Source organism: Notamacropus eugenii, chromosome 6, assembly GCF_028372415.1.
Source record: "Notamacropus eugenii isolate mMacEug1 chromosome 6, mMacEug1.pri_v2, whole genome shotgun sequence".
In the NCBI taxonomy this organism is placed as follows: domain Eukaryota; kingdom Metazoa; phylum Chordata; class Mammalia; order Diprotodontia; family Macropodidae; genus Notamacropus; species Notamacropus eugenii.
Genome location: NC_092877.1, coordinates 307,256,634 through 307,275,956, shown reverse-complemented (window position 1 = coordinate 307,275,956; position 19,323 = coordinate 307,256,634). Strand labels below are relative to the sequence as shown.

General features: G+C 36.4%; 1 protein-coding gene across 4 annotated transcripts in view; it reads left to right on the top strand.

Moving 5' to 3' along the window:
- The window catches only part of KANSL1L (KAT8 regulatory NSL complex subunit 1 like), a 192,734-nt gene that overhangs the window by 100,158 nt on the left and 73,253 nt on the right, over window positions 1-19,323 (top strand). For all 4 annotated transcript variants that reach the window (XM_072617456.1, XM_072617454.1, XM_072617455.1 and 1 more), the window contains one exon: window positions 8,359-8,563. In XM_072617456.1, the coding sequence (XP_072473557.1) occupies window positions 8,359-8,563 (205 nt within the window). The remainder of the gene's footprint in view (window positions 1-8,358; window positions 8,564-19,323) is intronic.

The following is a 19,323-nucleotide window of genomic DNA, read 5'->3' as shown; positions in this document are numbered from 1 at the left end:
TATGTGGAGAGCTTCATCTATAGAAAATTCCTCATTGATGAGCACTGTGAGCACATATTTCTTCCTTATCCCTTGAAATCAATGATAAGAAAGTTGTTGAACAAAGTTATTTCTGTTTATCTTTCTCAGAATCTTATATAACTTTGGTATGTCCATGAGACATATCTTGTTGAATGAGAACATTTAAGGCAACATTTTGTTTTATTGAATCAAATAATTTAATCATCAACAAATAAGCACAGTACAACTTGTATTCTCTATTTTTTTCATTCAAATTGTATGATAATTCAATGTGGTCTACACTGTATAATAGTGCTTGAAAGAGCATATTTATTCCCTTCTATTACCTTATCAAAGATGCTTTTGATGTGTGTATATATTATGCTCAGAAAAATATCATAAAAGTGGCAAAGGCATTTTGGCCAGTGATTATTATGTTCTCCTAGTCTCCTTTGAAAATAAAAGGCTATAATGTACAACATGTTTTCTGTATCCTCCTGTCTTCCCCTCCTGTGACTATTCCTTGAAAATTGATGCTATTCAAAACTGTATCATTGCCTTTCCCCCAAGATAGCACTGAAGGCAAAGAAGGAAGTCGTCTTCCCCCCCAAGACAGAAGCTAAGTCAAAGGCCTTGCAGGCCCAGAAGGTGGTGTTGAAAGGTGTCCATAGCTACAAAAAGAAAAAGATTCTAACATCCCCCACCTTCTGGCGACCCAAGACACTAAGACTTCAGAGGAAACCCAAATCCCCTCAGAAAAGTGCCCTTTGGAGAAACAACCTTGATCACTATGCCATCATTAACTTTCCCTTGGAAGACTGAGGACAACAATACCTTAGTCTTCATTGTGGACATCATGGCCAACGAACATCAGATTAAGCAGGCAATAAGGAAGCTGTATGATACTGACGTGGCCAAGGCCAACACACTGATCTGCCCTGCTGAAGAGAAGAAGGACTATATCCAACTTGCTCCAGACTATGATGCTTTGGATGTTGCCAACAAAATTGGAATCATCTAAACTGTGTCCAGCTGTCCCACTCCACCTACAATGAAAAATTTTCCAGGAAAATAGCAAAAAAATAAAAAATCATCCTTGACACAAATCTCTGTACTTGGGTTAATCTTGATTTTTCCACTTTTATTTTCTTTCATGCCCTTACTCTTTCCTACAAAAGCACTTCTAGGTTCATGATATTAAAAGTGTAATTGTGGTTTCACCTGATAGTGAAAAGAGTTTGTGATACCAGTTTTTGAATGTCTTTTGTCTATTTATTATTGTCCTTCAACTTCATTCTTAAATGCCTTCAGGATGACTTTGTTTAGTAAGGTCTTGAAACTGCATTTCCCCTCTATTGCTTATTACTGATTTATGGGTGAATATTACTCATGATCTTCCATCATCTCTTTAAAATTTTACAAATAAGTTATTATTATAAAGTGATATTGCTCTTGGTTCCCACATCTTTTCTTGACAAGTAAATGAAGAGGCTATTGACTGAGGCAGTTTTTAGGCTCTTTTGGTCTCCTTGTTAAGGCAGTTGGTTTATATTAGTTAATTTCCATATGAAACTGCTACCATTTGAATTGATGTTCTTTCCTCCAGGCAGCTAGGTGACTCAGTGGATAGAACACTGGGTCTGGAATAAGGAAGACCCTAGTCTGGCCTCAGACACTTAGTAGCTGTATGACCCTGGGCAAGTCACTTAACCTCTATTTGCCTTAGTCCACTGGAGAAGGAAATGGTAAACCACTCCAGTACCCTTGCCAAGAAACCCCTAGGGAGAGTATGGTTCATGGGGTTGCAAAGAGTCAGATACTGAATTAAACAACAGTCTTCCCACTTTTAAAAATCATTAACTTACTTAAATAATTGAAGTTGAAATTGTTTAAATTGCATGCCATATCTTTTTCTCATTTTTATTCTGTCTTTGAATGATTTTTTATCTTTGCTCTATCACAGTGGGTGGTATGACTATATATAGACAATTGATTGAAGAGTTATTCCCACAGCTAGGAACAATTTTCTGTCTGATAAATATAATCAATGTAATTTTATTTTTGATGATAGATAAAACATTAATTACCTTTTATGTGCAAGACAATGTACTTATGTGCTAGAGATACAAATATAAACAAGCTAGTCCCTGCCCTCAAGGAACTTGCATTCTAACAGAAGGGAATATATAGAAGGGAGCTGGAGGTGAGGGGAATAGACTATTCCCAAAGAAGTCCAAAGAGTAGAGTTGTGAGTAACTCCTGAAATAGTATTCTGATATTCCATATCAGGAGAGTAAAACCTTGAAACAGAGGTGGGTGCTGTTCAGTACTTCCTATTCTGAGTGCCTATCAATTATTTTTTCAAAGAAAATATTTCTAATTTTCAGGTGTGAGATTTTTGTATAGACTAAAAGGCTTCTCTTATTTCTTATCCTTGAACCATATTTTTTTTTACTACCCTCACCAATTCTCACCTTTGCATAGAAGTTACCAAGTATAAAAATATATTTTTCATTTGAAGAATCTTACATAATTCTTTGTATAATTTCTTTACTTCTTTATTCTCTTCAACAAATGTTGGCTCATAAGTTTACATTTATTTTCATAGTGATCTTTTTGAAAATTCTCATAAGCTCTGCAATGCTAGATAACCAGATTCCCCATGAAATGGTGATTCTTGTTGTCTTTGGGAAAATGGTAAAATAAACTCCAACACTTTTATTTATTTATTTTTCCTAAGAGAAGCTACAAGCCCTGCTATTTAGCTGTACCTCCCTTCTCTGTCTTCTGAGTTTACTTATAGTGAAAAGGTTGAGATTGATGTAGTTTAATATCCTCTAATAATTTTAAACTTGTTGGTCACTGAATAGCAAGCTCATATTTAGAGTATAAACAGCTAAGTAAATGTTGTATAGATGGTCTACAAACTGATTTTTAGCACCCTCTACTTCCTTTCACACCTCTGCAAACATCAAAAGAGGTTACATAAGATTCCTTTCATAGGATGCCATGGCCAAAGAAATAATTACCAAGTGGCAAATCTACCACTTATGCCTCTTTGCATATTTAATTAAACTAGTCAGACCAGAGCTTCCACAATCTCATACAGTTTTCTATAGGATCATAATTCCAAAGCTAAAAGTGACCTCTCACATATTTTCATTCTTTTAATCTAGTATTAATGGGTTTTAACCAGTTGATGATCTGATTGCACATGATACCTGATTCTAAAATGATTCCTAGGAATATGTACATGTGTATATGCATATATATATATGTGTGTGTGTGTGAATGTGTGTACATATATACATGTACAACTATAGAAAATATATACAAAATTAGTTGTTTAGGGGTGGGGGAAGGAGAGAAACAACAAGAGAAATCAGGAAGGGTTTTGTGTAGGTGATGCCTGAGCTAGTTTTGAAGTGAACCAAGGATTTTAAAGGCAGAGGTTAGGAGGAGGAATATTCTAGGCATGTGAGATATAGCCTGTGAAAAGCATGGTGATAAGAAATAAAATTTTCTTTGGGAAGAACGTCAAGAAGGACAATTTGGCTGGATGATAAGAGTATAAGAAGGATAGAAACATAAAGAGTCTATAAAGGTAGTTTGGGGTCAAGTTGTGAAAGGCTGTAAATGCCAAACTAAGAGTTTCTATTTGATCTTAGAGGTAATAGGGTTAATGGAGTTTCTTGTCCAGTTTATTTTCCAGTAAGTCAACAAGCATTTTAAAAATGTCCATCATGTGCCTAGCACTGTGATAGTTGCTGACAATGCAAAAACAAAAATGAAACAGGCCCTCTCCTCAAGAAGTTGATATTCTAATGGGGAAACAACACATGCATATATAAACTTAGAGAATATTCATACAAAATAAATACGAAGTAATTGGGGGGGGGGGGAGAATAGTAGCAGTTGGGTAGATCAGGAAAGGCTTCATTTGTGATGGATTCAATCATCACCTCCATGCAGATGGTTCCCATGCATCACCAGTGACCATATGAATGCCCCTTAAACATCTCAAACTCAAACAGAACTCCAAAACAGAACTCATTTTCTTTCTCTCGAAATCTTACCCTTTTCAGAACTTCCCTATTCTTGTCAAGGGTGCCACCATCCTTGTAGTCACCTTGACTCCTGTAGTGCCAATGTGATATTCATAGTGCCTTTGACAGCCATGAATATCCTGGCACAGTTCTGAATCACGCAATAATACAGTCTCTACATGGGAGACAGAACCAAAACATTTATTCAGACACCAGAAAGCCAAATCCATCATAGTAACAAAAATCTATACACAATAACAATGCGAAGGGCAACACCATCCCCGCGCCTTCCCCTTATTGGACTTCCTACAAACCAGTTTCCTTAAATTACAAACAGACTCTCTTAAGTCTCTTTACACTTCAGTCTATGCACTACTCAGCTGCCAAGGTGATTTTTTTTCTAGTTTATGTCTGGCCATGTTATATCCCACCCACTTCCCCAGCTCAGTGAACTCTAGTGGTTCCTGTTACCTCTGGATCATATATGAAGCCTTCTGTTTGGCATTTAAAGTCCTTCACATCCTGACCCCTCCCTACTTTTTTAGTCTTCTTACACTGTATTCCCTTCCATGAACCCAGTGATTCAGTTGTATTGGCCTGCTGGCAGTTCCCTTGAATTCAACAGTCTGTCTCCTATCTCTGCTTTTACAGTGGTTGTCCTCCAAGCCTGGAATACTCTGCTCCTTCCCCTTCACCTGTAAGAACTCTCTTACTTCCACCTAAAACCATCGACAAGCATTATATGTAATGAGGATAGATGCATTTCCAATAAGATGGGGATGAAACAAGGATATCCATTATCACCACTGTTATTCGATACGGTACTAGAAATGTTAGCTTTAGCAGTAAGAGAAGAAAGAGAAATTGAAGGAATTAGAGTAGGCAAAGAAGAAACTAAGTTATCACTCTTTGTAAACTATGTGATGGTGTACTTAGAGAATCCTAGAGAATCAAGTAAAAACTACTTGAAATAATAACTTCAGTAAAGTTACAGGATACAAAATAAACCCACATAAATCACCTGCATTTCTATATATTGCTAACAAACCCTAACATCAAGAGATAGAAAGAGCAATCCCATTTAAAGCTACTGTAGACACTATAAAATATTTAGGAGTCTGCCTTCCAAAACAAACAGAGGGACTATATGAACACAATTACAAAACACTTTTCTCACAAATAAAACCAAATCTAAATAATTGGAAAAACATCAGTTGCTCGTGGGTAGGCCAAGCTAATATAATAAAAATGACAATTCTTCCCTAAATTAATTTACTTATTTAGTGCCATACCAATCAAATTACCAAATATTATTTTCTAGAGGTAGAAAAATAGTATCAAAATTCATCTGAAAGAACAAAAGGTACAGAATATCAAGGGAATTAAATTAGAAGAAGTTCTAGGGAAGGTGGCCTACCCACACCAGATCTTAAATTGTATTATAAAGCAACAATTATCAGAACCACCTTGGTACTGGCTAAGGAACAGAGGGTTAGATCAGTGGAATAGGTTAGGTACACAAGACATAGTAGTCAATGACTATATCAGTCTACTGTTTGATAAACTCAAGGACCCCAGCTTCTTGGATAAGAACTCACTGTTTGACAAAAACTGCTGGTAAAACTGGAAAATAATGTGGCAGAAACTGGGCATAGACCAATGCCTAACACTGTATACCAGAATAAAGTCCAAATGGATACATAGTCTATGTATAAAGGCTGATACTATAAACAAATTAGGGGAGTAAGGAATAGTTTATTTGTCAGATTTATGGAGAATGGAGGAATTTATGATCAAACGAGATGTGGGAGAGTTGGAACACTAATTCATTGTTGGTGGAGCTGTGAGCTGATCCAACCATTTCAGAGAGCAATTTGGAACTATGCCCAAAGGGCTACAAAAATGTGCATGCCCTTTGACCCAGCAATATCGCTTCTAGTACTGTATCCCCAAGAGATAATAAAAATGGGAAAGGGTCCCACTTGTACAAAAATATTTATAGCAACTCCTTTTGTGGTGGCCAAAAACTGGAAATCAAAAGGATGCCCATCAGTTGGGGAATGGCTGAATAAACTGTGGTGTATGAATGTAATGGAATACTATTGTGGTATAATAAATGATGAACAGGAAGGCTTCAGAGAGGCCTGGAAAGACTTATATGAACTGATGCTAAGTGAAAGGAGCAGAACCAGGAGAACTTTGTACACAGCAACAACCACAGTGTGCGAGGGATTTTTCTGGTAGACATAGTACTTCATTGCAATGCAAAGACTTAAAAAATTCCCATTGAACTCTTGAGGCAAAATGCCTTCCACATCCAGAGAAAGAACTATGGAATTCTATCACAGAATGAAGCAGACCATTTTCTTTTGTATTATAGTTTGTTTTATGATTTCTCCCATTCATTTTAATTCTTTTATGCAACATGACTAAGGTGAAAATGTATTTAATAGGAATGTATGTGTAGAACCTACATAAAATTGTATGCCATCTCAGAGAGGGAGTGGGGAGGGAGGAAGGAGGGGAGAAATCTCAGATATGTAGAAGTGATCATAAAACACTGAAAACAAATAAAATAATTTAATTTTTAAAAATGGGAAAGGGTCCCCCATGTACAAAAATATTTATAGCAGCTCTTTTTGTGGTGGCCAAGAAGTAGAAATCAAGGAGATGCCCGTCATTTGGGGAATGGCTGAACAAGTTGTAGTATGTGAATGTAATGGAATACTATTGTTCTATAAGAAATGATCAACAGGAGGACTTCAGAAAAACCTGGAAAGATTTATATGAACTGATGCTGAATGAAGTGAGAGAACCAGGAGAACATTATACACAGTATCAGCCACAGTGTGTGAGGACTGTTTCTGATAGACTTAGCCCTTCACAGCAATCCAAGGACCTAACACATTTCTGAAGGACTCATCATGCAAAATGTCATCCATATCCAGAGAAAGAACTGTGGAATTGGAATGCAGAATGAAGCAGACTATTTTCTCTTTTGTTATATTTTGTTTTTGTCATGATTTCTCCCATTTGTTTTAATTGTATGCAACATGACTAATGTGAAAAGATGTCTAATAAGAAAGTATGTGTAGGGCCCATTTAAGATTGCATGCTGGCTTGGGGAGGGAGGGGAGAGGGAAAGGGAGAAAATTTGGAACTTATGAAAGTGAATGTTGAAAACTAAAAACAAATAAATTAATAAATTTGGGGGGGAGGAAGAAGTCTTTTACTTCCTAAAGACTCAATTCAAATCCCATCTTTTTCAATAGACCTTTTGTTGTTCCTAAGCTTTTAATATCTTCTCCCAGATTACTGTATGTAACTAGTTATTGTATGTATCCTTATAGGTATCTAGTTATTTGTTATCTTCCCCATTATGAGGTACATTCCTCAAGAGCAGGAACTTTTTTGCCTTTTAAAAAAATTTAAATTCAGTTTTCATTTTTTTAATAGTGAAAATTTTTCTCTTCCCTACTAGAAAAAAATCACAACTATCAGAAGACGGGTAACTTCATCATAGTTCTCTCAAACCATGAATGGTCAGAGTTGATCGAGCTTTCCATTGTTGTTTGTTTTTATGCTATTGTTGATATTATATAAATTATTCTCTTAGTCTGCTCATTTCGAACTACATTAATTCATACAAATATTTCCAGGTTTTTCTAAAACTGTCCTTTTCATAATTTCTTATGACACAATAATATTCCCATGTCATAAGAATAAAATTCATATGCCATTGTTTGTTCAACCATTCCCCAGTGGATGAGTACTGCCTTACTTAGTTTACAATTCCTTGTTATTACAAAAAAGAGCTACGATGAATATTTTTGCAGGATGGGTCCTTTTCTTCTTTCTTTGCTATTTTTGAGATGTAATTAGCTTTTCTTTGTATTCTCAGTGCTTACCACAGTACCTGGTACATAGTAAGTACTTAAAATATGTTTCTTGATTGACCCACACATTTATTATTGTAGGAAATAAGAAGATGCAGAGATGCTCATTTCCATCATTAGTGATTTTTAAAAGTCTTGTCATTGTAAATCATATAGTAATTCTTTAGTATAGAGAAGTATTTGTTACAGTAGAAAAAAGTGAAAGTGATTTTTATAACACCAACTTCTCAGTAGTAAGAGTGAAATTGGAATTTTTAATTTCCTAATTATTTTCTTTCAATTCTACCACTAACCATCATAACAGGATTAACTAGGATTAGTTTTCTGCAGTTGTAATAAAGTTAAGGCAATTAAATTCAGTTTTCTTTTTCCTTTTTGTCTGATTTTTTTCCCCCAATTATTTCATGGCATTTCAGTGCTTCAGAGAATTTAGATGAGCTCTCTTCCTCCAGTAGCTGGTTACTTAACCAGAGGCACAGTAAGAAAAGGAGAAAAGACAGAACAAGACTGAGATCTCCATCCTTGACTCTCATGAGCACAGCAGCCCGAACAAGGCCACTTCAGAGTTTCCACAAACGAAAACTCTACAGATTGAGTCCTGCTTGTTATTGGATTCCAAAGGTAAGACTGTTTTTGGTGAGAAGACATAAATAGAGATGTCATATATGTATTGTTTATATCATATTTGATAGGATTTTATATATCATGGTTGATAGGATACTCATATTTCAAAAAATCATTTTGTCATTCAGCATGGTGTAGTGGTAAGACTTGGATTTGGAATCAAAGATTTGGGTTCTAATTCTGACTCAGCTACTTACTAAGTCTGTGATCCTGGGAAACCTCTTTCAGACTTTCTCTGTAAAATAAGATTGTTAAACTAGATGATGTTTAAGGGCCCTTTGATCTCTGGGTCCTAACATCCAGAAAGGATTAGCCTAGATTGTGTTCAGAAATCCCAGGGATTTGGATTGGATCCATAGGCCAGTAGATGACTGGATGAGGTGACACTGACCTCAGAAAGACCTGGGTTCAGGTCTCACCTCTGAGGTAGATTGTCCATGGGATCCGAAGCAGATCATTCCACATGAATTTCATGTTTCTTATGCCCCACTTTTTGCAGGAGAACTTTGCTGGTTCTTCCTTCTCCTCCCCCAGCTGCCCTACCCAGTGCCCTCCCTCTGAGTTTACGTTCCATCTGCTCTGAATGTATCTTCTGTATTGACCTTGTTGTTTCCATGTATCTTCCATTCAAATGTGTGCTTCCTCAGGGTAGGGACTATATTTTGTGCCTCTTACACGTCTCTGTGGCGAACACAGGGCTTGGCACATAGTGCTTACTAAATGCATACAGACTTATTGATTGACTTGCCCTTTTAATGCCCGAGGGATTCCTTCCCTGTAAGTTGCACAACAGTTGCCAGTCTGCACTGATAGAGGGGGTTTCCTTGCTGGAAGTTTGCCAATGAAATCACAACTTCCCCTTGACACCTCTTCCTTCCCCCTACTTCCTACCACACATAGAAAAAATGTTCCCACCTCCATTTTGTGTTGAAGTGCTTTGCAGAGCACTGTTTGTCAAGTGTTGGTTGCAGGATCCCTTTGCTTGTCCTCTCTAGAGGTACTCTACAGCACAAATGAGTATGTATGATACTCCCTGTTTCTTCCTTGCTTTCATCTATTTTTTATACTTAATAGGAAAAAACAGAGTTCTTTGCTCACATTACCACCTGGCTAACTTCTACCTACATGCCTCCTACCTTTTCTCCTTAAGTAAGTAAACCCTCAGCTTCATTGTTTTTCAGACTAAATGTTTGCATTTTAGTTGGCTTCATGTGGCATCTTTCTGGGTCCCCCATTACTTACCAGATTGGCCACCTTCTGCCATCTCCAGTAACACTACTATGTGCACTGTGCCCTTGCTTTCTTCACCTGGATGTCAGATAAGATTAGGAAGCTAGTAGAGCACTGTGAGAAGACTGCCCTGGCACTAGCCCAAATGCCATTTTAAAGCAGCTGCCCCAGAGTAGTCATCTTACAGATGATTTAAAGCAGTGGGACATAGTTCTGGAGAACTAGCTTAACATTTAAATCAGAGCTATGGAAAGGATAGGCAGTGCAGGGATCTATAGCAATAGTACAGTCACAGGATTTCTTTGGAAGACCTCTGGGTAGAAATGGGAAACTCAGAGGGCAAAGAAGAGAGCTAGTTGAGGTTCCCTAACTTAGTGGTTCCTTGATAAGCTAGATGAATGGCACTTGGAATACATGGGGAAAATAGACCTGATCTATGTATCTTCATTCAAATATGCAAATATAGACTACTTGAGTGCCTTGCTATAACATGCCCTATTATATTCCTATTGCTATTTCCAGTTAAAAAGAACTTAAATTAGGGCAAAATCACACAATAACTGAGTGCAAAGCACCTTGTAAAAGTATGAAAAATTAGGAGATTGAATTAGATGGCCTCTTTTAGCTTTAGAACCATGATCCAAGGATTCTTCTTTCCCCAAAATGGTTATGAATCGATGGGTAATTTTTTTTTCTTCTCTAATCTTTATCTCATCAGAATGGTGATGGGTATTTTGGCATCAAGCCAGAGAGGATCAGTCTATGACCTAAACAATTAAAGACCCTATTCCTTTACAAATCTAAAGAATTGAAGGAGAGTTTAATCTGATCCTGGGGGGTAAAAGTAGGATGACATAATAAAGAAAAAGTGAACCCAAGGGTCTAAAGTAGAGTTTTAGATTTTTGATGTGTCATAGATCGCTTTGGCAGTCTTTGAAGCCTATAGACCTTTTTCTCAGAAAAATGTTTTAAGTGTATAAAATAAGATATATAAGATCACAGAGGAAACCAATTATATTGAAATAAAATTATTAAAATATTTTAAAAAATAAATTCATTCACCCTAGGTTAAGAACCCTATTCAGACCCAAATTCAAAAGAGGTATTAGTGATCATTCAGTGATTTAAAACTTGTTTATCATTACTTTTATGTTTGGATTTATGAGTCTAAAAAGCACAAAAAATTATTTTCACCTAATATAAGCAATTGCTATATATGACTGTAGTACCTAGGCTATGCCCATGTAGTTTAAATGATGACTTTACATGTTTAACTGAGAATATGCATCATCATAACCTTGCTACTTTATTTTATTTTCTTTCTGTAAAAACAAAGATAACAACATATAGGTTCTGAATAGAGTGTCCCAAGAGTCTTAGTGAAGTTTTAGTAGCTTCAATATTAATTTAATAGCTTAAAACATCACAGAGACTTATGGAACACATAAAGGGTAGAATATTTCTACAATTAGAGCAAGAGCACGGATTAATATAATATAGACACCTCAGTATAGTTGATACATTTATCAATGACACCGTTAACAATTTCTGCTTTATCTAACCCAGATAATATTTCTGAACTTTTGCAGAATAACTCTTCTTTGATCTGCTTTGGGCTCATCTAAAGTTTGGCAGTAACTTTAAGATCTCTAGCCAACTTTACCAGGTGTCAAAATCCCTATAATCTTTCATTCATCAACCCTTTGCAAAATATAAAAGTTATGCTTAATTCTAGAGGAGTTAAAAAGATAATTTTTCATTTAGGAATAATCTACTGTGTGTACTATTTGCAAACACCATGCTAAATTTAGGGGAAATACAAAGATAATTAAAGATATGGTCCATGTTCCCATGATGTTCATAATCTAATAGATTGTAGAATTAGTTGTACATGTTGACCTGTTGGGAACTGAGCAAAAAATGGACAGTGTGAGAGAAGAGGTATTTCTAGTAGAGAAAAGATGATGATAAAAGTCTATATACACTTGTACACAGTCTTTGTAAGAGAAACTCCATCCTGTGGGCTTTAGCTAAGAACCTTTTGCTTTCTGCATTTTAACTCTTAGATTAGAGCTCATGTCTCTAATTCCCAGTCCTCTCTCCTGTTCCAAAAGAGGAAAATTGAATTTTGTTCTTCATAGTTTGGCAAAAGATAAAAATAAAGATGGTTAGCCACACCATGCTTGCCTAATAGAATGTATATACCTTAGTTATAATTATTTAATGAAAAAAATAGTCACTTTTTCCTCTTCAAGGAAAGAACTTCTTCATCTCATCTGGTATTTGACTGGTAGGTATTATTTGGATCTGTAGTATCTTGGTATGAACACTTCTGGCAGGTTTCCAACTAACTTCTAAACCTCATACTAATTTTTAAAGGGAGTCCTTTAAAAAAAAACAAACAAACCTCATTTAGACAATACAGTGCAATTCTCTGAATAGGTGAAAAGTTGTCCCCTTTTAAAACTGTGTCAAGAAAACAGAACAGAACATGAGACTGTATCTGTAAATTACCTCAAGTATGTATACAAATATATGTATGTATATATATATCTAAACCAAAATGCCTGATAAGCCTTTATCAAATTCATTCACTCGATCACTTTTTAAGCACTTACTGTGTACTACGTTTTGGGGGAGAAAAAAAATAAAGACATTATTACTAGTCTCATGGAATTTACAACCTAAAATAATTTAATTCTGCATGTGAGAGCTTGCATGGTATAAGGGATAAAGAAATGGCTTTGGATGTAGGAAGATATGGATTCTAGCCCCACCTCTAATCTGTATTGGCTGTGTGGCCCTGGAGAAGTCACTTAACCTCTCAGTGTGCTAGGCCTGTGAGGTCAAACTCAAATAGGATCTCTTGCCAAACATTTTCCTATTACATTTTAATTTAGACACATCTGCTTTAGGAAATTTTTAAGACTCCAGATTACAAAGAAGTTGTTGACCAACACTGGGAAACAATTTTCTTATGTGGGATTTCCCTACACAAAAGAAATCACAGGGGCATTCCCCATCTCCATCTGTTGTATATAGGGTAAAAGTAGACAAAATGGACAGCTGGAGAAGAGGAGAAGGTAAGGAAAGCCTATGAATTCAGAAGTATTGGTTTTGAAGGAGAAATTTGCATGTATTAGCAGCTAAAAGAGTTAATCAGGGTAATGACAGGATCCTGCCTTAGAGCACCTGATGAGGTACCTCATTTTTTCTCAAGAGATGACTTAGTAATTGGGGCAGCTAGGTGGCACAGTGAATAGAGCACTGGCCCTGGAGTCAGGAGGACCTGAGTTCAAATCCAGCCTCAGATACCTGACACTTAACTAGCTGTGTGACCTTGGACAAGTCACTTAACCCCAAAATGCCTTGCCTTCCTCCTCCAAAAAAAGAAAGGAAGAGATGACTAATCTAGTGCATTGAAGTAGTGTAGGTATCTACTATGAATAAATCATGATGAAGGAGGAAGGAGAGAAAAGAAGGAGCATATACGGGGGGTGGGGGGAGGAGAGATAATGATGATGGAAGTGCACAAAGTACTTAGAAAACATTGGAGGAGGGAACATTTTTAGCTGGAGGGACCCTGAAAGGCTTTCTGGAAGAGGGAGCACCTAAGCAGAACCTTAAAAGGATTGTGAATGGAAATGTTGAGGATGGCAGAGAGCACTTAGGAATTATGATGGTGGAGATGGTGTGGTTAATTCAAGAAACAACTCATTATCCCTTTTGTTTGGAACATAGAATGTATGAAAGTGAGCAAAGTGAAATGAAGCTGGAAAGGTAGACTGAAGCCATCTTTTTGAGAGATCCAACTGCCAGGCTAAGCAGTTTGCATTTTATTGCAGATACGTTAGGGATCCACTGAAGATTTTTGAACAATGACATGGTCACACATGTGCTTTAGGAAGATTATTTTGGTAGCTGTTTGAAAACTAGATTAAAAAAGTGAGATTGGAGGCAGGGAACTCATTTAGGAGGCTATTATCATATCCAAGTGAGTAGTGATGAGGGCCTGGACTGAGGCTCTGATAGTGTGAGGAGGGAGAGGGGGACACATGAAAGCTCTGTTGTGGAGGTAGAGTATGCAGGATGTAGAAACTAAAGTGAAGGATGAGGAAAAGGAAAATACATCCAGAATGCTTGCCTTATTTCAGACCTTTGCCCTTTCTGTACTTCTTGTTCTGTTTCAGCTAGAGTAGCATATCTGCTCCCTCATCCAGAGTATTTTCTTTCTTTGTGATTTGCACAGCCTGGCCATCTTCCACTCTTAGAAAACACTCTGTTGATAGCCTCTTCCTTCAAGACCCAGCTCAAATTCTCCCTCCTCCTTGAAGTTTGCCTTAATTTCTCCCAACTGAAAGTCATTTCTCAACTTTTCTTACAGCTCTCTTTTGCATTTTACCTTGTGTCATATTTGTTTTAATAATATGTGTATCTCCACATCCACTTATATAGCCTTTAGGAGTAGGGAGCAATTTTTTTCATCTCTATATTCAAAATTCTGATTACGGTACCTAGCACATAGTAGGTGTTTATTAAATATTTGTTGAATTGAATGGACTATGTTTAGACCTTGTCAGTATATTTCATTTTCTATGAAATACCTAGTACATTGCTATTTTAAATATATTGGCATGGTTGTTTCCATGTCTTTTGATATACCACAGGCATATAAATATGAATAAACAAATATGGCTCAGGTTTTTACAAACTCATGAGTCAAGGTTTTCCCCTGAAATGGAAAGATTATCATCCAAAGTAATACTGCTGCGCCTGATTCTTATTTTAGACAAAAATAATATTGATAATCTTTATTTCAATGAATATTTCTCATTTATGGGACAACTGTATCAATAAACACCCCAACATACCCTGGAGGGACCTGCTATCGCAGGTTCTTAGATCTGCATTTACAAAAGGAAAGGCAACTTTTGAGGGGTCAACAATCACTTTAATCAAGCACGTGTATCATTCACTTAGTTCAGGGGAAAAAAGTCAGCACCCGAAACTTCTAAGACAATACAGAGAAATCAAAGGTCAGCAGACGTACTTCCAAATGTCTGACAGATCAACAGACAGATCCAACTGTCTGACCATAGTTACCAGAGAGGGAACCACCAGCATCTGGATTTTCAAAGCCAGGGAGTCTGCTTAGCAGCTTCCCAGAGTCTCATCTACCACACAAAACTTCTTTCAAAAACTAAGCCCCAAAGTAAAGCCTCACTTCAGACTACTTAAACATTTTTTTAGAGCCAGAGAGCATCACAGTGCTTGAGAACCAGTGCCTCATTAAGAAAAGGTGTGGGACTCCCTACAAATCTTCCCAGGTCCATTAATAGGTGGGAAAGATCTTCCCATTAAGAAGCAAAATTATATTAACAATAAGCAAAAATGCATTATCAGTACAACAACTAAACAGAAAAATATTATTTACTTAACTGTGAGCTTGTAATATAGTTAACAAGCACCTTCTGTTCTGTGGATTTAACACAGTACAATTATCTGCCTGTAGTCTATCAGGGAACAGCATAAAGTAGGTAATACCATATGGCAGTTCACTCTATTTTTTTTTTTTTTTAGGTTACACCAGTGAATTTGAACTTTGTTGAAATATGTGTGTGTGTGGGGGGGGGGGGGGTGTATGTATACAAATAAGTGTTTGAAAGAGTCACAGTCAATAAACATTAAGTGCCTACTATTTACCAGGCACTGTGCTAAGTGCTGGGGATACAAAGTAAGTTATAACAGTCCCTTCCCTCAAGGAGCTCACAGTCTAATGGGGGAGATAACACATAAACTGAAAAGGAGAAGGGAGAAGGAAAAGTTACTCAGCACAGGAACATGATGAAGTCATGAGGGATGGGGAGGTAAGGAAATAATCTGGGGGTGTTTGAGTTTCTGTGTTGATTCCATCATGTAGAATATTGAGTATCTGGAGATGATGTAGTCCAGAAGGCAGTGTGGGAAATGAGGAGGAGAAGCATTAATTTAAAATGTTTGGTCAATTAGCTCATTAGTCCACATATGCCCTAAGCAAGAATTTGAAATTTTATTGTCTAAAACATCTGCACTTTCCTTTTTTGTATCTCTCAATCTTTTCACTGTTTCATTGCAAACCTTGTGGCCCTGCAGTCCTCATGTGTCATCAAGTGGCTCAAGGCTTACGATAATCTGACCAATGCTGCCAAACTTTGGATCTTCCTCCTTATCCCTCCAAATCATAATTTAAGTATTTATTTTTTAATTTCCTCTGGGTTTCAATAAGTGGTTTGCTAATTTAAAAAAAAAATCATGAATAATTTTGAAAATTAGTCTTCTTAGGGCATTTTAGTTTTAATAAATGACTGTTATGAGAACAATGATTACTTAACCCAATAAAATAAATCTATGCTAAAGGAAATTCACATGGTAGGACAGAATGACATTTGAGGGCAGGTTGTACAGTTATAACATGAAGTTGATTTTCTGTTTTGTTTTCTCATACTCCTGGATATAGTGGGCTATACTCTTATTTGCATGCTGAAGGAAATTCTGAGAAGAATTAAGAAATGTTTTTTACTCCTATGAAGTAATAAAAAACAGTTCCTCAGACTTCAAATATCTTATTCTCTTTTGACCTAGATAATTTAAATTGCCAAGTCATTTTTCTCACTATTTAATAAAATTCCACATATACTGTTGGTGTTCCTTAGATGTGTCATACCATTAACATTAGAAGATCATAAGGATAGCTGCATAAATTATGAGATTTTATTTTTCTTTTTAAGGATCAGTTAGGGTAAATCAAATGATATTGCTAAAATTTTGCTTTTACAAGTATAAACTATTTCTTTTAGATATAAATATACACACCTACATATTCAGGTTGTCCCAAAAGTCTCAGTGTGGTTTTAAGTTTTGGCTTCTGAATTTTATCTTATCATTATGTATGAATTTCAGCTAAAGCTTACAACTACATTAAGAAGTTTGGGACAGCATGTAAATAAACATTTACTACAGATATAAATGGGTGGTGATATTGTAAGAATAATTTTAAAGAAAGAATGAAGTCTTTTCTAACTGACCTGTTGAGCCCAATTCTTATAATGCCTTATTCATGGCACTGTGACACATCAGGGAAACAAAGAGAAAAGAAAATCTCTAGCCCATAGGTTTGATTGAGTCCTAAATTTAGTAACACCTGTCCTGTAGGACCCACTAGCAGGTGACTTTGGGCAAGACATTTAGATTCTCTGAAACTGAATTTCTTTATTTTCAAAAGGAAGGTATTAGATTACATGAACTCTAAGCTTTCTTTCTATTCTGGGCCAACAGTCACAAATAAATTCTATCTTTGTTATTTAGTTTGTTAGCAATGTTTTCTTCTAATAATTTAAAAACTGGAGTGAGATGCTTTATATTTCCTTTTTTAAATGTTTTTTAAAAATTTATTTATTTTAGTTTTCAACATTCATTTCCACAAGATTTTGAGTTCCAGATTTTCTCCCTGTGTCTCCCCTCCCCCCACCCAAGACACCATACATTCTGATTACTCTTCTCCCAATCTACCCTCCCTTCTATCACATCTCCCCCTTTCCTTATTCTCATCTTCACTCTTTTCTTCTAGGGCAAGATAGATTTCTATACCCCATTACCTGTATTTCTTATTTCCCAGTTGCATGCAAAAATGATTCTCAACATTTGTTCCTAAAACTTTGAGTTCAAACTTTTCTCCCTTCCTCCCTCCCCACCCATCCCAACTGAGAAGGCAAGCAATTCAGTATAGACTATATATGTATAGTTTTGCAAAAGATATGTTTTGTGAGACTTAACTATATTCCTCTCCATCCTATCCTGCCCCCCCCATTTCTTCTATTCTCTCTTTTGACCCTGACCCTCCCCAAAAGTGTTTGCTTCTAATTACTCCCTCCTCCCATTTGCCGTCCCTCCTATCGTCCCTCCACCTGCCACTTATCCCCTTCTCCCCTACTTTCCTGTAGTGTAAGTTAGATTTTCATACCAAATTATTCCCTCTTTAAGCCAAATGTAATGAGAGTAAGCTTCACTTTTTCCCTCTCAGCTCCCCCCTTTTTCCCATTTAGCTCTCCCCTTTCTCCTCTATTGAAAAAGCTTTTTCTTGCCTCTTTTATGAGATAATTTGCCCCATTCCATTTCTCCCTTTCTCCTCCCAATATATTTCTCTCTCACCTCTCTCATCTTCTCAACCCTTCCTATTCAACTCACCCAGTGCCCTCTCTCTATAAGTATATAATCCCTCCAACTACCCCAATACTGAGAAAAGTTTCAAGAGTTACAAATACTATCTTTCCATGTAGGAATGTAAACAGTTCAAGTTTAGTAAGTCCCTTATGATTTTTCTTTCCTGTTTACCTTTTCATGCTTCTCTTATGTTAATGTTTGAAAGTCAGATTTTCTATTCAGCTCTGGTCTTTTCATCAAGAATGCTTGAAAGTCCTCTATTTCATTGAATGACCATTTTTTCCCCTGAAGTATTGTACTTGGTTTTGCTGGGTAAGTGATTCTTGGTTTTAATCCTAGTTCCACTGACTTCTGGAATATCTTTCCAGATGCCTTCAATCCCTTAATGTAGAAACTGCTACATCTTCTATTATCCTGATTGTATTTCCACAATACTTGAATTGTTTCTTTCTGGCTGCTTGCAATATTTTCTCCTTGACCTGGGAACTCTGGAATTTGGCTACAATATTCCTTGGAGGTTTTCTTTCAGATCTTTTTCAGGAGGTGATCAGTGGATTCTTTCAATATTTACTTTACCCTCTGGTTCTAGAATATCAGGGCCATTTTCCTTGATAATTTTATGAAGGATGATATCTAAGCTCTTTTTTTGATTATGGCTTTCAGATAGTCCCATAATTTTTAAATGGTCTCTCCTGGATCTATTTTCCAGGTCAGTTGTTTTTCCAATGAGATATTTCACATTGTCTTCCATTTTTTTCATTCTTCTGCTTTTGTTTTATAATTTCTTGGCTCCTCATAAAGTCATTAGCCTCCATTTGTTCCTTTCTAATTTTTAAAGAACTATTTTCTTCAGTGAGCTTTTGAATCTCCTTTTCCATTTGGCTAATTTTGCTTTTTAAAGCATTCTTTTCCTCATTGGCTTTTTGACCCTCTTTTGTCATATGGGTTAGTCTATTTTTAGAGGTATTATTTTCTTCAGTATTTTTTTGGATCTCCTTTAGCAAGCTGTTGACTCACTTTTTATGATTTTCTTGCATCACTCTTGTTTCTCTTCCCAATTTTTCCTCTACCTCTCTTACTTGATTTTCAAAATCCTTTTTGAGCTCTTCCATGGCCTGAGATCATTGCATATTTATTTTGGAGGTTTTGGATATAGAAGCCTTGACTTTCATGTCTTACTCTGATGATATGCCTTGTTCTTCCTCATCCGAAAGAATGGAGGAAAATACCTGTTCACCAAGAAAGTAACCTTCTATAGTCTTTTTTTTTTCCTTTTTGAGCATTTTCCTAGCCAGTTACTTGACTTTTGAGTCCTTTGTCAAGTGGAG